This window comes from Mobula hypostoma, chromosome 13 (genome assembly GCF_963921235.1).
Source record: "Mobula hypostoma chromosome 13, sMobHyp1.1, whole genome shotgun sequence".
Taxonomy (NCBI): domain Eukaryota; kingdom Metazoa; phylum Chordata; class Chondrichthyes; order Myliobatiformes; family Myliobatidae; genus Mobula; species Mobula hypostoma.
In genome coordinates, this window is record NC_086109.1 from 49,633,404 (window position 1) to 49,648,603 (window position 15,200).

The following is a 15,200-nucleotide window of genomic DNA, read 5'->3' on the forward strand; positions in this document are numbered from 1 at the left end:
AGGGAAGGCTTTGGGAGTAAACTCAGAAAAAATCAGGAGCAGGAGTCCCTTAAGAGAGTCCTACGCTGAGTTTAGTACTGATAGGCAACTCCTGATGCCACTGGTACCAAGCTACATCAATCCCTGCAGCTGCTTTGAATTCATCATCTACATGAAGAGGGGGAGCCTGCAGCATGGAGAACAGCTTGATCTCCATGAGTGGCTAACATGGACAGCCAGAATGCAACATCTATGGTTGACCCCAACTAGTTTTCATTTCAATATTAAGAGAGGTGCTACACAACCATTTAATGTACAAAAACATTCCAAATGCTTCGTGAAGTTTATTAAGAAGCCTGAAGTAGATCAAGACAAGATGACTAATGTCTTCACCAAAGCAGGTTTTTAAGAAAAACGGTAGAGGCATTCAGGTTTTAGGAGGGAATATTTGGTAGCAGAAAGCAGAATAGTGGAGCAATCAAATCAAAGATCGCATAAAAGTAAGTCCTGTAAATAACTAAAGGAAACTTTCAGAGTTAGAGTGCTGCAGATTACAGAAACAAGAGCTTTGAGAGATTAGAAAGCAATAGTGACAATTGTAAAAATTCTGCATCAGTGCCAGGATGAACCACAAGTTCACAGAACACTTAGAAGCCTGCATCCAGATCTCTAGCAGTGACTTAAAGTGCATTTAATTGATAAAAAGATACTTCATGCCCAATTTGGAGAAATAGAGGTCTTTTCATTTTAATGCAGCTGTCATTTAATCCTTCATTACCATTATGGCATTACAGTGAAAGACATCTGTACAAAGGAACCTGTGCTGTCAGAAAAAACAGCATTGGCAACCATTATGTAGCAGCGCAACACTTTCCAGCACCAGCTCCAAGATTCAGGTTCCATGCATGCCATTGTCTGTAAAGAGTTTAACCATAACAGATAGGAGCAAAATCAGGCCATTGAATCTGCTTGCCAGTTTATCATGGATCTATTTTCCTTCTCAACTCCATTACCCTGCTTTCTCCCCATAACCTTGCATGCCCTGACAAATCAAGAATCACCAACCATTCTTTCAAACTCCAGCAAGTACAGTCCAAAGCCATCAAATGCTCCCTTTCATTCCGAGAATCATTCTTGTGAAGCTCCTCTGAACCTTCTCACATCCCTCCTTAGATAAGGGGACCAAAACTGTTCACCAGTGTATCCTTGCATTTATACTCTAGTCCTCTCGAAATAAATGCTAACATTGCACTCGCCTTCCTCACCACCAACACAACCAGCAAGTTAAACTTTAGGAATTCCTGCACAAGGACTCCCAATTCCCTTTGCACCAGATATTTGAATTTTCAGTCTGTTTAGAAAATAATTATATTTCTGTTCTTTCTACCAAAGTGCATGACCATACACTGTATTCCATCTGCCACTTCTTTGCCCATTCTCCTAATCTGTCCATGTCCTTCTGCAAAGCTCCCGACTTCTTCTATACTACCTGCTCCTCCACCTACCTTCACATCCTCTGCAAATGGTCACAAAGCCATCAATTCAGTTATCCAAATCATTGACATAATGTAAAAGGTGGTCCCAATATCATCTGATTAGTAACTACAGGAAACGTTTGGTGGAGATTATTGCTGTTAAAGCAGATTCTACCAGTTATCAACTACAAGAGTTCATATACTATTTCCACCCTGGACCGTGAATGATTAAAGGACTAAGATGAAGATCAGACTACATTTAATGAGTAATTAATGCAGAAAACCTGGCAATTACAAAGGGTTTACAAACTTTTATCTACCCTGCGCCTTCCGAATTGCCCCTAGAAACTCCAGCCTTTGCTGTTCTGCCATCATCCCTGCTAGTGTCCCCTTTGGCCAGCTCTTTATTCCACTGCAATACTAATAAATCTGACTTTAGCTTATCCCTCTCAAATTGCAGGGTGAACTCTGTCATATTATGATCACCCCCTCCTAAGTTTCTTTACATTAAGTTCCCTAATCAAATCCAGTTCGTAACACCCAGTCGAGAATAGTTTTTCCCTTAGTGGGCTCAAGCACAGGCCACCTCTTAGGCATTCCACAAATTCTCACTTGGGATCCAGCACCAACCTGATTTTCCCCAATCTATCTGCATATTGAAATCCCCAAGACTTTGACAACATTGCCAATTTGAACATTCTCGCTGTGACCATGTGGGTTTCCTCCAGGTGCTCCAGTTTCCTTCTACATCTCAAAGATACATAAGTTAGGGTTAGGGTTATGAATGTTTCTGTGTTGGTGATACTTATGCACTGCCCCCAGCATAATCCTAGTTGATTTGATGCAAATGATGTATTTAACTATGTTTCGATGTACATGTGACAAATACATCTCAACATGTATGTCAGAGTCGAAGTATCTCATGGTAGTATCTGATGGTTAGTGACATCTGGTCAGTGTGATTCCTTCCACTCATCTTAAGATCAGTTGTGAAGCAGATAAAATATTCCTTCATAAATGCAAAGAGAAATGATGAGATGTGGCTGAAACTTGACTACACTTTCCTGAAAAAATAGCAATCAATCTGATAACATACATCAAAGTTGCTGGTGAACGCAGCAGGCCAAGCAGCATCTATAGGAAGAGGTGCAGTCGACGTTTCAGGCCGAGACCCTTCGTCAGGACTTCATCAATCTGATATGCTACTTTATTTGCCTACTGCTAACAAAAGCTGAAGTAATTGAATACAGACCTCTTCCCCCTCTGGCTGCTGGCAACTTTCTGCAGGGCAGATTGCATCCTCATCTTCAGAGTCCTCTGGTTCAGAATATGCAGATTCCATCATCACTAATGGTTCTTCACTCGAATGGAGAAATTCAAAACAATGCTCTGCATCCATCCGTCCAACGCTCACATTTTTTGACCTTTTCTGGGTTAATTTCAGACCTCGCTGTTTTGGGTTACTGAATTTTTTCAATTTTTCTCTCTTTTCACCAACTGCATTATCCTTTTCAATCCGTCTCTTCTTTCTCTCACAATTTTCTTCTGTTTTCACTGGGTTAAAACAGCAACTTTCACCCTGAAATAGAAGACAGAACTTACTTTGCTCATCTAGGCACAGGAGCTATATACTTCTCTAAACCCTTTTGCTCTTGGGACTACCAGTTCCCCAATGCTCATTACATTAATGAAGACCACTGTTTAATGTTTAGGTTTCAAAGATGCCATTTTATGGCTATTTAAATTTATATAACAAATTTTATCTCCCAGAAAAGGCCAACACCAACCATGTTAGCACTGTTGATCACCATTATATCTCCATCAAAAACACATCCTGTTCCCACACTTTAGCCAGACTGATCACTTGGCTGCAATTCCACTTCTGGCATTTGCACAGAAACTGAGCACCTATGCACCAATAGTGAGGACCATGAAAGTAAGGTCATGAGAGGCATTAGAGTTTACAGAACAGCTTTGAACCGGTGGACTGAACCATATTCAGGGATTCATCTTTGGACTTGAATGAATGGTGACAACTGTCACCAACTTCATCAAGACTTGCATGGATGAGTATGTGCGTCTGAAACTATTTTTCTCAAACCAGAAGCCAGGGATGAACCAGAAGGGAGGGGTACCATTATTAGTCAGGGAAAAAGTCATGACAGTACTCAGTCAAGACAAACCAGGGAGCTTGTCTAGTATAGACCTGAAGATTAAGGAAGATATGACCTCATTAATAGGATTACATCATAGACTATCCAACAGTCCACAGGACTTAAGAGGAGCAAATTGAAAGATTGTAGACTGTTGCAAGAAACATAAGGTTGGGAATTTTACCTTTCCACATATCAGCTGGGACTCCCATACTACAAAATGTCTAGATGGGGAAGAGTTTGTCAAATGTGTTCAAGGAAGTTTCCTTAATTTGAAGACAGAAGACCCAACTACAGAGAGTGCAATACTAAATCTCCTACTAGAGAATGAGGCAGGGTAGGTACTAGCCAATCATAAACATGAGAAAGTCTACAGATGCAGGAAGTCCAAAGCAACACACGCAAAATGCTGCGGGAAGTCGGGTAAGGCAGCATTGAAGGAAATGAATAAACATTCAACGTTTCTGGCTGAGATCCTTCATTAGTATTGAGAAGGAAGGGGAACCTGCCAGAATAAAAAGGGTAGGTGCCAGAAGTTTGTAGTGGGGAACACTTTGCACCTGTGATCATAATGCCATTAGTTTCAAGGCAATTTTAGAAAAGGATGGGTCTTGTCCACAGGTTAAGATTCTAAATTGGAGAAAAGCCAAATTTGATGGCATCAGAAAGGATCTGACAAGTGAGGATTGGGGCAGGCTGTTTACTGGCAAAGGAATACTTGGTAAATGGGAAGCTTTCAAAAGTGAAATTGAGTTTGTATGTTCCTGTCAGAATAAAAGGATAACAGGTTTAGGCAACCTTGATTTGAGATGTTAAGGACCTGGCTAAGAAAAAATTAGGAGGTGCATAGCAGGTATAGGCAGGAAGAAATTGCAGGGGCCCTGCAGGCCCTAGCAGAGGTACTTTAAACAAAAGGTTTGCCACGGATGATTGGATGATAGTTAATGTTGTTCCATTGCTTAAAGGCTCAAAGAATAAGCCAGGAAATTATCAGCCAGAGAGCAAGACATCACTAGAGTCATAGAGAAATACAGCCCATCTCTATCCCTACACTCAATACTTTTGATTCATGAAGGCCAACGTGCCAAAAGCTTTCTTTACAAATAAAAGGGAAAACTTCTTCACTCAGAGGGTTGAGAGAGTGTGGAATGAGCGGCCACACAATTGGTGCATTCAAGTTCAATCTCAACGTTTAAGAGATGTTTGGATCGGTACATGGATAGTAAGAGTAAGGAGGGCTATGGTGCCAGTGCAGGTCGATGGGAGTAGACAGTTGGCATGGTTTCAACATGGACAAGACAAGCCAAAGTGCCCGTTTCTGTGCTGCATTTCTCTATGACTATACCTGGACCATCAGAACATTTTCCAATAACTTTATTTATATCAGGCTCACCAGCCTATAATTTCCTGGTTTATTATTAGAGCCTTTCTTCAACAATGGAACAACATTAGCTTTTCTCCAATCCTCTGATATCTCACCTGTCGCTGATGATGATTTAAATACATCTGCTAGGGCCCCAGCAATTTCTGCACTTGCCTCCCCCAGGGATCGAGGAAACACCTTGTCAGGCCCTGGGGATTTATCCATCTTAATCTGCCTCAGGACAACAAACACTTCCTCCTATGTAGTCTGTACAGGGTCCATGAAGTTGATGTCACTTTGCCTCATTTCTATAGAAGCTGTGTCTGTTTGTTGAGTAAATACAGATGCAAAAAAAATGTATTTAATATCTCCACCTCTTGGCTCCACACATGGCTTTCCACTCTGATCTTCCAGAGGACTAATTTTGTCCCGCAATCCTTTTGCTCTAACATATCTGTAGAACCTCTTAGGGTTATCCTTCACCTTATCCGCTAGAGCAACTTCATGCCCTCCTTGAAGCCATCATGATTCCTTTCTTAATGTTCTCTTGCACTTCTTGTACTCCATATGCACCTCATTTGTTCCTACTTGCCTATACTTGCTATGCCCTTCTTCTCTTAACCAGGGCCTCAATATCTCTTGAAAACCAAGTTACCCTGCAGTTGTTATCATTACCTTTTATTCTGACAAGCTTTGCACTCTCAAAATTTCACTTTTGAAGGCCTCCCACCTACCAAGCACTTTTACCAGAAAACAGTCTGTCCCAATCCACACTTGCCAGACCCTTCCTTATACCATCAAAATTGGCCTTTCTCCAATACAGAATCTCAATCTATGGACCAGACCTATCCTTTTGCATATTTACTTTGAAACTAATGGCATTATGGTCAGTGGATGCAAAGTATCCCCTACAACAGCTTCTGTCACCTACCCTCTATCATACCCATATATATCAGATCAAGTATCATATACTCTCTCACTGGGAGTCCTACAAAACCCTCAGACTGTTGGGTGGTCTGTAATATAGCACCATTAACATGGTCATATCTTTGTTTCTCAGTTCTACCCATAATGCCTCATTTGACAAATTCTCCAGTGTCATGACCGAATACTACCGTAACATTTTTCCTGACTAATAACGCCACCCCTCCCGCTCTGTTGCATCTAAAATGACAGAACCCCTGAATATTGAGCAGTTAGTCTGGCCCCTTCTGCAACCAAGTCTTACCAACGGCTACAACCTAATTCCTGCCCTGAACTCATCTGCCTTCCCTACAATACTTTTTGCATTGAAATATACGCAGCTCAGGACATTAGTCACACTATGCTCAGCCTTTTGATTCCTGACTGTCAGCGGTCTTAACAAAATCTGTCTCCACAACCTCTCCGAGAACTATTCTGGCACCATGGTTTCCACCCCACTGCAACTCCAGCAGTGGGAAAGTTATTGGAATGTATTCCAAGGGACTGGATATACAAGTATTTGGATAGACAGGGACTGATTAAGGATAGTCAGCATGGATTTGTGTGTGGTAGTTGACACCAAGATTAAGTGTGCAGCAGGATCTGGACCAGGTAGGAAAATGGGTTGAAAAATGGCATATGAAATTCCTTGAAAGTGGTGTCACAGGCAGATAGGGTTGTATAGAAAGCTTTTGGAACATTGGCCTTCATAAATCAAAGTACTGAGTACAGGAGTTGAGATGTTGAATTTGTTTGAGACATTGGTAAGCAACACACAAAATGTTGGAGGAACTCAGCAGCCCAGGTAGTATCTAATGAAAAGAATATAACTGACGTTTCAGGCTGCCTGCCAGCCTAGTCATCATACGGGAGGATGAACCCTGGGTGCCCTCCCAAGACTATGGTCAACACGCTCCTAGAAGACAGCGGCGCGGCTAATGTAGCTGAACTGAACACACTGATGAGGGAGAGGGAGAAGTGGAGTGTCCGTCATCGTGCCCAACGCCAGCCCCCTAGGCCTGAGTCGACGTAGTAGTAGTTCAGGCTGAGACCCTTCAAATAAGACTGGTGAAGGGTCTCAGCCCAAAATGGTCACTGTACTCTTTTCCATAGATGCTGCCTGGCTTGCTGAGTTCCTCCAGCATTTTGTGTGTGTTGTTTGAGCTTCCAGCATCTGCAGATTTTCTCTTGTTTGTGATAAGTGCACCCTACCTTGGGAGCATTGTGTGCAGTTTTGGTTGCCTACCTGCAGGAAAGATGTAAATAAGGTTAAAAGAGTGCTGAGGCTTGAGGACCTCAGAGGGAAAGGTTGAATAGATTAGAACTTCATTCCCTAGTTTGAGGCCTCCATCTGTCAGAGTTGACCATGGATATTGCATCCTAGCTGTCAAGATACGCAAGCCTAGGCAGTACAATATGGAGAGCCAGCTGTTGCCCATGTAGCATGCTGCCCCTGTCAACACATCTGATCATTCCAAAGAACAGCAGAGACAAATACAGTTTGGTACCAGCAGCATCACAGGAGTTTCCAGTCAGCATTGAACTCAATGTAGGACTGCCTTAGGGACTCCAGCTCCAGATTTTTCCCTCTGGGTTTACTCCCGAAGTATGTGTGGGTATAGCCGCAAGGCAGCAGAGGTTTGAGATCAGTTTTCCTTCTCCTAAATGAGCTGCCAACCACGGCTGACAAGCCCCATCTGCCGAAGCGACTGGTTTTAAAGGCACCAGTATCCTGCCTTTACCCCTTCTCCTGTCAGTAGAAATGGTTCCATTGGGCTTAGCAAACAAACCACATGTGAAGGCCAGGAGCCGGGCTTGTTGTCAAGAGGGTATTTGAGGCGCATGCCATTAGGCGCATTTAATAGCTAGTGGGAGCTTGTCCCTATTGCAACCCCCGGCTATAACAACCTTAAGGAATAATAAAACTTTATTCCCCAAATCAGCATGGACTAGGAGGGCCAAGATGGCCTGTTTCCATGCTGTAATTGTTATATAGTTATATGGTTAAATGGTGGAAGACTGAGGGAGATTTGATCGAGGTATACACAATTATGAGGGGTATTGATTGGGTAAATGCAAGCAGGCATTTTCCACTGAGGTTGGATGGAACTGCAACTAGTGATTATACGTTAAGAATAAAAGGTAAAACGTTTTAGGCCAGCATGAGGGGGAACTTACAGGGTGGGTGCATGTGTAGAATAAGCTGTCAACGCAACTGGCGGATGCCAGCTCAATTTCACCATTGAAGAGAAATTTGGATGGGTACATGGATTGGTCGGGTATGGAGAGCAATGGTCCAGGTGCAGGTCATTGGGAGTGGGCAGATTAATGGTTCGGTACAGACTAGGTTGTTTTGATTTTGTAGTGATCTAAAATCCTACGCACAAATATGTAAATTGACTAGTTGGTGTCTAGTGTTGCTTCTACTTAGTGGCAACTTTCCATTTTTCACTATTCACTTTCCACTATTCAAAGTTAACTAGTTTCAAAATAAGAGGCTTGCGTGAGGATGGGAGTGGGGTTGAAGAGAATGGGAAAAGTGTATGGGGTATGTGCACGCAAACACAAGAAAATCTGCAGATGCTGGAAATTCAAGCAACACGCACAAAATGCTGGTGGAATGCAGCAGGCCAGGCAGCATCTATAGGAAGTACAGTCGACGTTTTGGGCCGAGACCCTTCGTCAGTTAGGTTAGGAAGTTACTCAGGTTGGAGGAACACCTTATATTCTGTCTGGGTAGTCTCCAACCTGATGGCATGAACATTGATTTCTCTAACTTCTGTTAATGCCCCTCCTCCCCTTCTTACCCCATCCCTTATTTATTTTTATTCCCCCTTTTTTTTCCTCTGTCCCTCTCACAATCACTCCTTGCCTGCTCTCCATCTTCCTCTGGGCTCCCCTCCCCCTTTCTTTCTCCCTGGGCCTCCTGTCCCATGATCCTCCCCCTTCTCCAACTCTGTTTCCCTTTTGCCAATCAACTTTCCAGCTCTTAGCTTCTTCCCTCCCCCTCCTGTCTTCTATCATTTCGGAGTTCCCCCTCCCACTCTCAAATTTCTTACTATCCCTTCTTTCAGTTAGTCCTGACGAATGGTCTCGGCCCAAAACATCGACTGTACTTCTTCCTATAGATGCTGCCTGGCCTGCTGCATTCCAGCAGCATTTTGTGTTGGGTATGTACACTCTTAGCAGGCAAATTGAAATTACACCTTTTTATTTACAGTAAACTTTATATTCATAGTTGGACTAAAAATGTATAGAATCAGTATTATTATACAGGAGTTACTTGGCTCAGAGTCCTCAATGGTTCTTTGGAAAGCAATTATCTCAGACCCATTGTCTCACCTTTTGCCTGTATCCCTACAAATAATCTTCCCTAGAGTGTCTATCTACTTCTCATTTAGAAACCTGATTATATCACAGGAGTTTTGTGGGGGGTCCACAACCCTCACCTCTCAAAGCCTTTGTTCATACTAACAGCTTTTATTTACCTTATTTGAACCCACTTGGAGCTCAGCTCCAAATCTCTGCTCACCTCCACCAAGTTCCTACTCAACTTTTTTTTTTTTGCTTCAAGCAGCATCGGTGGCCCAGGACAACTCAGGGACTTGGGCTATATACTTTTTCTGTGTGACTGTATGTCTTTCTGAAATTGTAGCAATACGTGCCATGTGTTAAGTCAGGTATATGCTGTGGCATAACGTGTTCTGCACCTTGGGCCTGGAGGAACGTTGTTTCGTTGTCTGATATTCTTCTACACACAATCTGCCAACTATTTCCAGTAAGACAGCAAAGTAAGCACGCTTTGGCAGTAAATCTAGGCCAACTTATGCTGCATATACAGCAGTTCCATACCTCAGTTGCTGAAGTATCACAAACTTCTGCAAGACACTGCATAACCTCCAGTTGTTCAAAGTTCAGTTGCTCAGATTGTTGCTGGAGATCTTCTGCTGCAAGGGACTGAGTTAACCATAAAAGCTGATAAATGTGTTGCATCTCGGGCAGAGCCACCTGCATTAATAGAGCCTCCATCATCAGTTCATCAAGTTGAGATCTCACATCAGCAGGCAGGCACAGCCCTGAAAGGGTCACAGAATGCAAAAGTAAGTTCATTATCACAAAAGCATCACAAATATTTTCCATCCGGGCTAAATTTCCCCACAAAAATCTATTCCATCCAATTTTTCCTTTTAAGAAAATACTTAGTTGAAAGACATACACAACAACCCCCAATTTTATTTTGAGTTATAGTACAGAGCCACATTGCCCAGCAACCCCAGATTCATCCATAGTCTAATCACAGAATAATTTACAATACCTAATTAAACTATCAACTGGTATTCTTTAGAATTATGGAAACCGGAAAAAACCCATGCATTCCAAGGAGAGGATGTACAGACAGCTTAAAGATGTTGGAATTAGGCTCCGATGCCCACAAGCTGTAATAGTTCATGCTAATCACAACTCTAATTGATATTCACATGATCTGTAACCGATTATCATGTGAATATCAAATAAAGACAGCTACTGCAATTGGTGTATTACAATCTAATTTCAATGTTGAGACCAGTTCATCTCGATTCTAGAGCACAGATGGAATAAAAGTTATAATGGAGGCGTGGCAATAGGGGCTACCATTACTCCCACAAACACTGTTCAGTATCTTCTCGTTTTACATAGTCAGCACTGAAAATATAAATTTTACATGGACACCAAGGGGTTTATTTTTTCCAGCACAGCCACAAAGCCTCACAAATGACAGGATATTGCAGCTGTTAAGGAAAACCAGCCAATCTCCATTTACCCACAAGGTGAACAGCTTTCTTCTATACCCGTCACCCAAGTATCAAACCACAAGTCCACAGTTTTTTGTGGTTTATCTCTCAATGCACTTAGGATTTCAAGATACGTTTGGAAGATCATCACAGTTTGAACATGCACCACCTATGTTTTCATCTATTCTTTTGAGATTTGTCTTTCCATTACCTTTACCAGCTTTCGTATATCCAAGATCATTTCCTAGGTCCTTTATAGAACAGTACAGCCCTTCAAGCCACAATGTTGTGCTGACGTCGAACCCTTCCCTCCTACATAGCTATCCATTTTTCTGTCATCCATGGGCCTATCTGAAAATCTCTTAAATGTCCCTAATACATCTGCCTCTACCACCACCCTAGCAGGGTGTTCCATGCACCCACCACTGTTTAAAAAAAACACTTACCTCTGGCACGAACCCTCCTTATACTTTCCTCCAATCACCTTAAAATTATCAACCCTGCTATTTACCATTTACACCCTGGGAAAGGGTCGCTGGCTATCCTAATTTAGGGCTACCATCTTGTACATCTCTTAAGTCACTGCTCACCTTTCACTCCAAAGCAGCACGAGCTCACTCAACTTACCCTCATAAGACATGCTCTCCAATCCATGCAGCATTCTAGTAAATCTCCGAGAACACTCATCATCATCAGGTGCCATGCCCAGTTTCAGCTTTGACTGCCATTGGCCACTCACTCCTGTTTCGGGTCAAGTGGCTCAATTCATTGGCATTCATTTCCAGTTCTCTGGCTGCTGTCTCCGTCATCATTTGTCTTTGCCTTCCTCTTGCTTTCTTCCCTTCAATCTTCCCCATAGTTACCATGCATTCTAACTCCTCTTTCCTAATCACATGTCCAATGAACTCACTTTGCCTTTTCATGATCTCATATATTCTCTTTTTGTGCTTGCTGTACATGACATCATTACATATTCGTTTCCTCCATGATATTCTTTGCATCCTCAAAAACAACATCTCTGCTGCTTCAATTCGTTTCCTTATGTTACTAGATATTCTGAGCCATATAACATAACTGGATAAACATAACATTTCAGTGCTCTGAGGTGGGTTGTCATGCCTAGTTTAGTATTGGTCAGTATACTCTTCATTATCGTAAAGGTGTCTATTGACATCCCTATTCTTCTTTTGATGTCCATGTTGCACCCTGCCATCTGATGTCACCCAGCTTCCTAAGTAGCAAAAGTTCTGTACTTGTTTTATGTCTTCCCTGTTTATTCTCAGCCTGCAGATAGGATTCTCCCTCTTTTTTGGATATCACCATACATTTTGCAATTTATAGATAGACCCATTTTTGCACTTTCTTCAACAACTATATCAATTAAGTTTTGTAGTTCTTCCTCCGTACTTGCAATTAGAACACGTCCTTTGGCCCATCTAGTCCATGCCAAACATTAATCTACACAGTCCCAAGTGCCCAACCACACACCATGTAATACCTACCCTGGTTGGTCCTCCCAAAGTACAACTACTCATGTTTGTCTGCATTAAATTCCATACGCCATTTTTCCAGCCAATCCAAACTTGCCAGTTCCTTTCTGATTCTATCAAAATTGGCCTTTCTCCAATGTAGAATCTTAATGCAAGGAACAGACCTATCCTTTTCCATAATTACCATGAAACTAATGTCATTATGATCACTAGATGCAAAGTGTTCCCTTTCACCAATTTCTGTCTCCTTCCCTAATAGGAGATCTAATATTGTACCCTCTAGATGCAACTTCTATGTACTAATTAAGGAAACTTTCCTGAACACACGAGAAACTTTTCCATTGCACCCTTTTACAGTATGGGAGTCCCAGTCAATATGTGGAAAGTTAAAAATCACCAACTATGTTTCTTTCAACAATCTTTCAACGATCTCTACAAATTTGCTTCTAAAAATCCCACAGGCTGTTGGGGCCAAATCCTACGCACCATCTTTAAAGAGTTCATATCCTTCCTATGAGGCAACCTGAACTGAACACAATATTCAAGGGTAGTCTAACAACAGAGCTGTAAAGAGCTTTTATAAAGCTATAAGACCATAAGATTTAGGAGCAGAAGTAGGTCATTCGGGCCATTGAGTCTACTCCGCCATTCGATCATGGGCTGATCAACTTCATCCAGTCATCCCCTCTCCCCTGCCTTCATCCCATACCCCTTGATGCCCTGGCTAATCAAGAACCTATCTATCTCTGCCTTAAATACATCCAATGACTTGGTCTCCACAGCCACTCATGGCAACAAATTCCACAGATTTACCACCCTCTGACTAAATTAATTTCTCCACACCTCAGTTCTAAAATGACGCCCTTCAATCCTGAAGTCGTGCCCTCTTATCCTAGAACCCCCTACCATGGGGAAGAACTTTGCCATATCTAATCTAAATTACCTCGCAGCTGTTGAACTCAATCCCCAGCTAATGATAGGAAAAAAAACATTATACATCTTCTTAACCACCTCGTCAGCTTGTATGCTTGTATGGTACAAATGAAGTGGTTAATTCCTGCTCTGTTATCTTTAATTAGTAGAAAAGTGAAGCAACCTGCTGTTGACAAAGCGAGAGCAATAACTGGATATTCGTCAGCAAGTTTCAGTTTCACCGGCACCACTCGGCTCCAGTTCTCACAACCTTGTCTAACTGTGGGCCAAAGAACTGAGTTCCAAAAGGTGAAGCAACAGTGGCATCAAGACGGCCTTTGAACAAGTTCAGCATTAACGATCCCTTGTAGAACTGCAGTTAATCAGTAGTGTCTTACAGGATGGGGATGTTCTTTCAGCTGCCTCCTTCCCTGAGGTATTTCCTTGTCCAAATGTTGCAAACAAACATTGTGGCCGAGGCTGCCGCAGCATCAGGACATGGTTCTACCACAGGGGCTCCTCAGGGTAGTGTCCTAGACCAGGGGTCCCCAACCTTTTTGCAATGCGGACCGGTTTAATATTGACAATATTCTTGCGGACCGACCGGTCGGCGGGGGGGTAGGGTAGGGTTACCAACGGACAAGAGTAGCAGTCAAGTACGTTGGGTTTACCCAGAGAAAGACTACAATGACCAAGAAGCCTTTCACGGGCACCAGTGCACATGCATGTACATGTGCCAATTTTTTTTCCACAAATCATTTTTGGCAACTATTTTGGGGGGGGTTAATTACGACTGGAATTTAGGTGGTAAGTGGCTAGTACACTCAATTTCATTTCTAAAAGGGTTTATCTAATGAATTTAATATTAAACACACAGTGCATATTTTCCTTGCATGAATATAGTGATAAGTCAATTATCAGGGGAGCTTGAAGTAAGTGTTGAACAAACTTCCAGTAGAAATGGTAGAGGCAGGTTCGATATTATCATTTAAAGAAAAATTGGATAGGTATATGGACAGGAAAGGAATGACAGGTTGTGGGCTGACAGCAGGTCGGTGGGACTAGGTGAGAGTAGCATTCGGCACGGACTAGAAGGGCCGAGATCGCCTGTTTCTGTGCTGTAATTGTTATATGGTTATATAAATCAATAGCATCATAACATTTTAAGTAGCGTTTGGATATTAAACACACAGCACATATTTTCCCCGTATAAAATCATTGCAACACACCAATATCGCTGAATCAGTGGGAGCCCTGGGCTTGTTTCCCTGCAGCGAGACGGTCCTATCGGGGTGATAGGAGACAGCGATACTTGAACGGGGTTCCTTATGTCCAGTCTATTCCGCAATTTAGTTTTCGTTGCATTCATTGCAGAGACATGTTGGAAATGGAAGCAACGTTTTCAGTACTTTTGTAGCTATCTCAGGATATTTAGCCTTGACTTTGATCCAGAATGCCAGCAGAGATATTATATCAAACATACTTTTCAGCCCACCCTCATTTGCAAGCTAGAGGAGTTGATCTTCCCGCGCTGACATGGATGACGCATGTGTAATGGCTCAACAGGGCGTGACAGGGAATGAGGAAAGGTGCAGCTGACTCATATCGCCAAATCATATAATTTCCTTGCGGCCCAGTAGCACATGTTTTGCGGCCCGGTGGTTGGGGACCACTGTCCTAGACCCAACCACCGCAGTCATCTTTCTTACATCTAAAGATCAGATTGGGGATGTTTGCTACTGATTGCATAATATTCAAAGCCACTTACAATTCCTTCACAAATGAACCACTATATATTAGCTTACAATAAACTAGTTGCGCGTGACCAAGTGGTTAAGGCGTTGGGTCTAGTGATCTGAAGGTCACTGGTTCGAGCCTCAGCTAAGGCAGCGTGTTGTGTCCTTGAGCAAGGTACTTAACCACATATTGCTCTGCGACAACACCGGTGCCAAGCTGTATCGGCCCTAATGCCCTTCCCTTGGACAACATCGGTGGCGTGGAGGGGGAGACTGCCGATCTTCCATACAACCTTGCCCAGGCCTGCGCCCTGGAAACCTTCCAAGGTGCAAATCTATGGTCTCACGAGACTAACG

The 15,200-nt window shown here is 42.6% G+C and overlaps 1 protein-coding gene across 1 annotated transcript in view; it reads right to left on the reverse strand.

The window, feature by feature from the left end:
- The window catches only part of kdm5ba (lysine demethylase 5Ba), a 156,384-nt gene that overhangs the window by 6,151 nt on the left and 135,033 nt on the right, over positions 1-15,200 (reverse strand). The window contains exons 25-26 of the mRNA XM_063065669.1: positions 9,786-10,009; positions 2,707-3,033 (exon numbers count right to left, since the gene is read on the reverse strand). Of these exons, the coding sequence (XP_062921739.1) occupies positions 2,707-3,033; positions 9,786-10,009 (551 nt within the window). The remainder of the gene's footprint in view (positions 1-2,706; positions 3,034-9,785; positions 10,010-15,200) is intronic.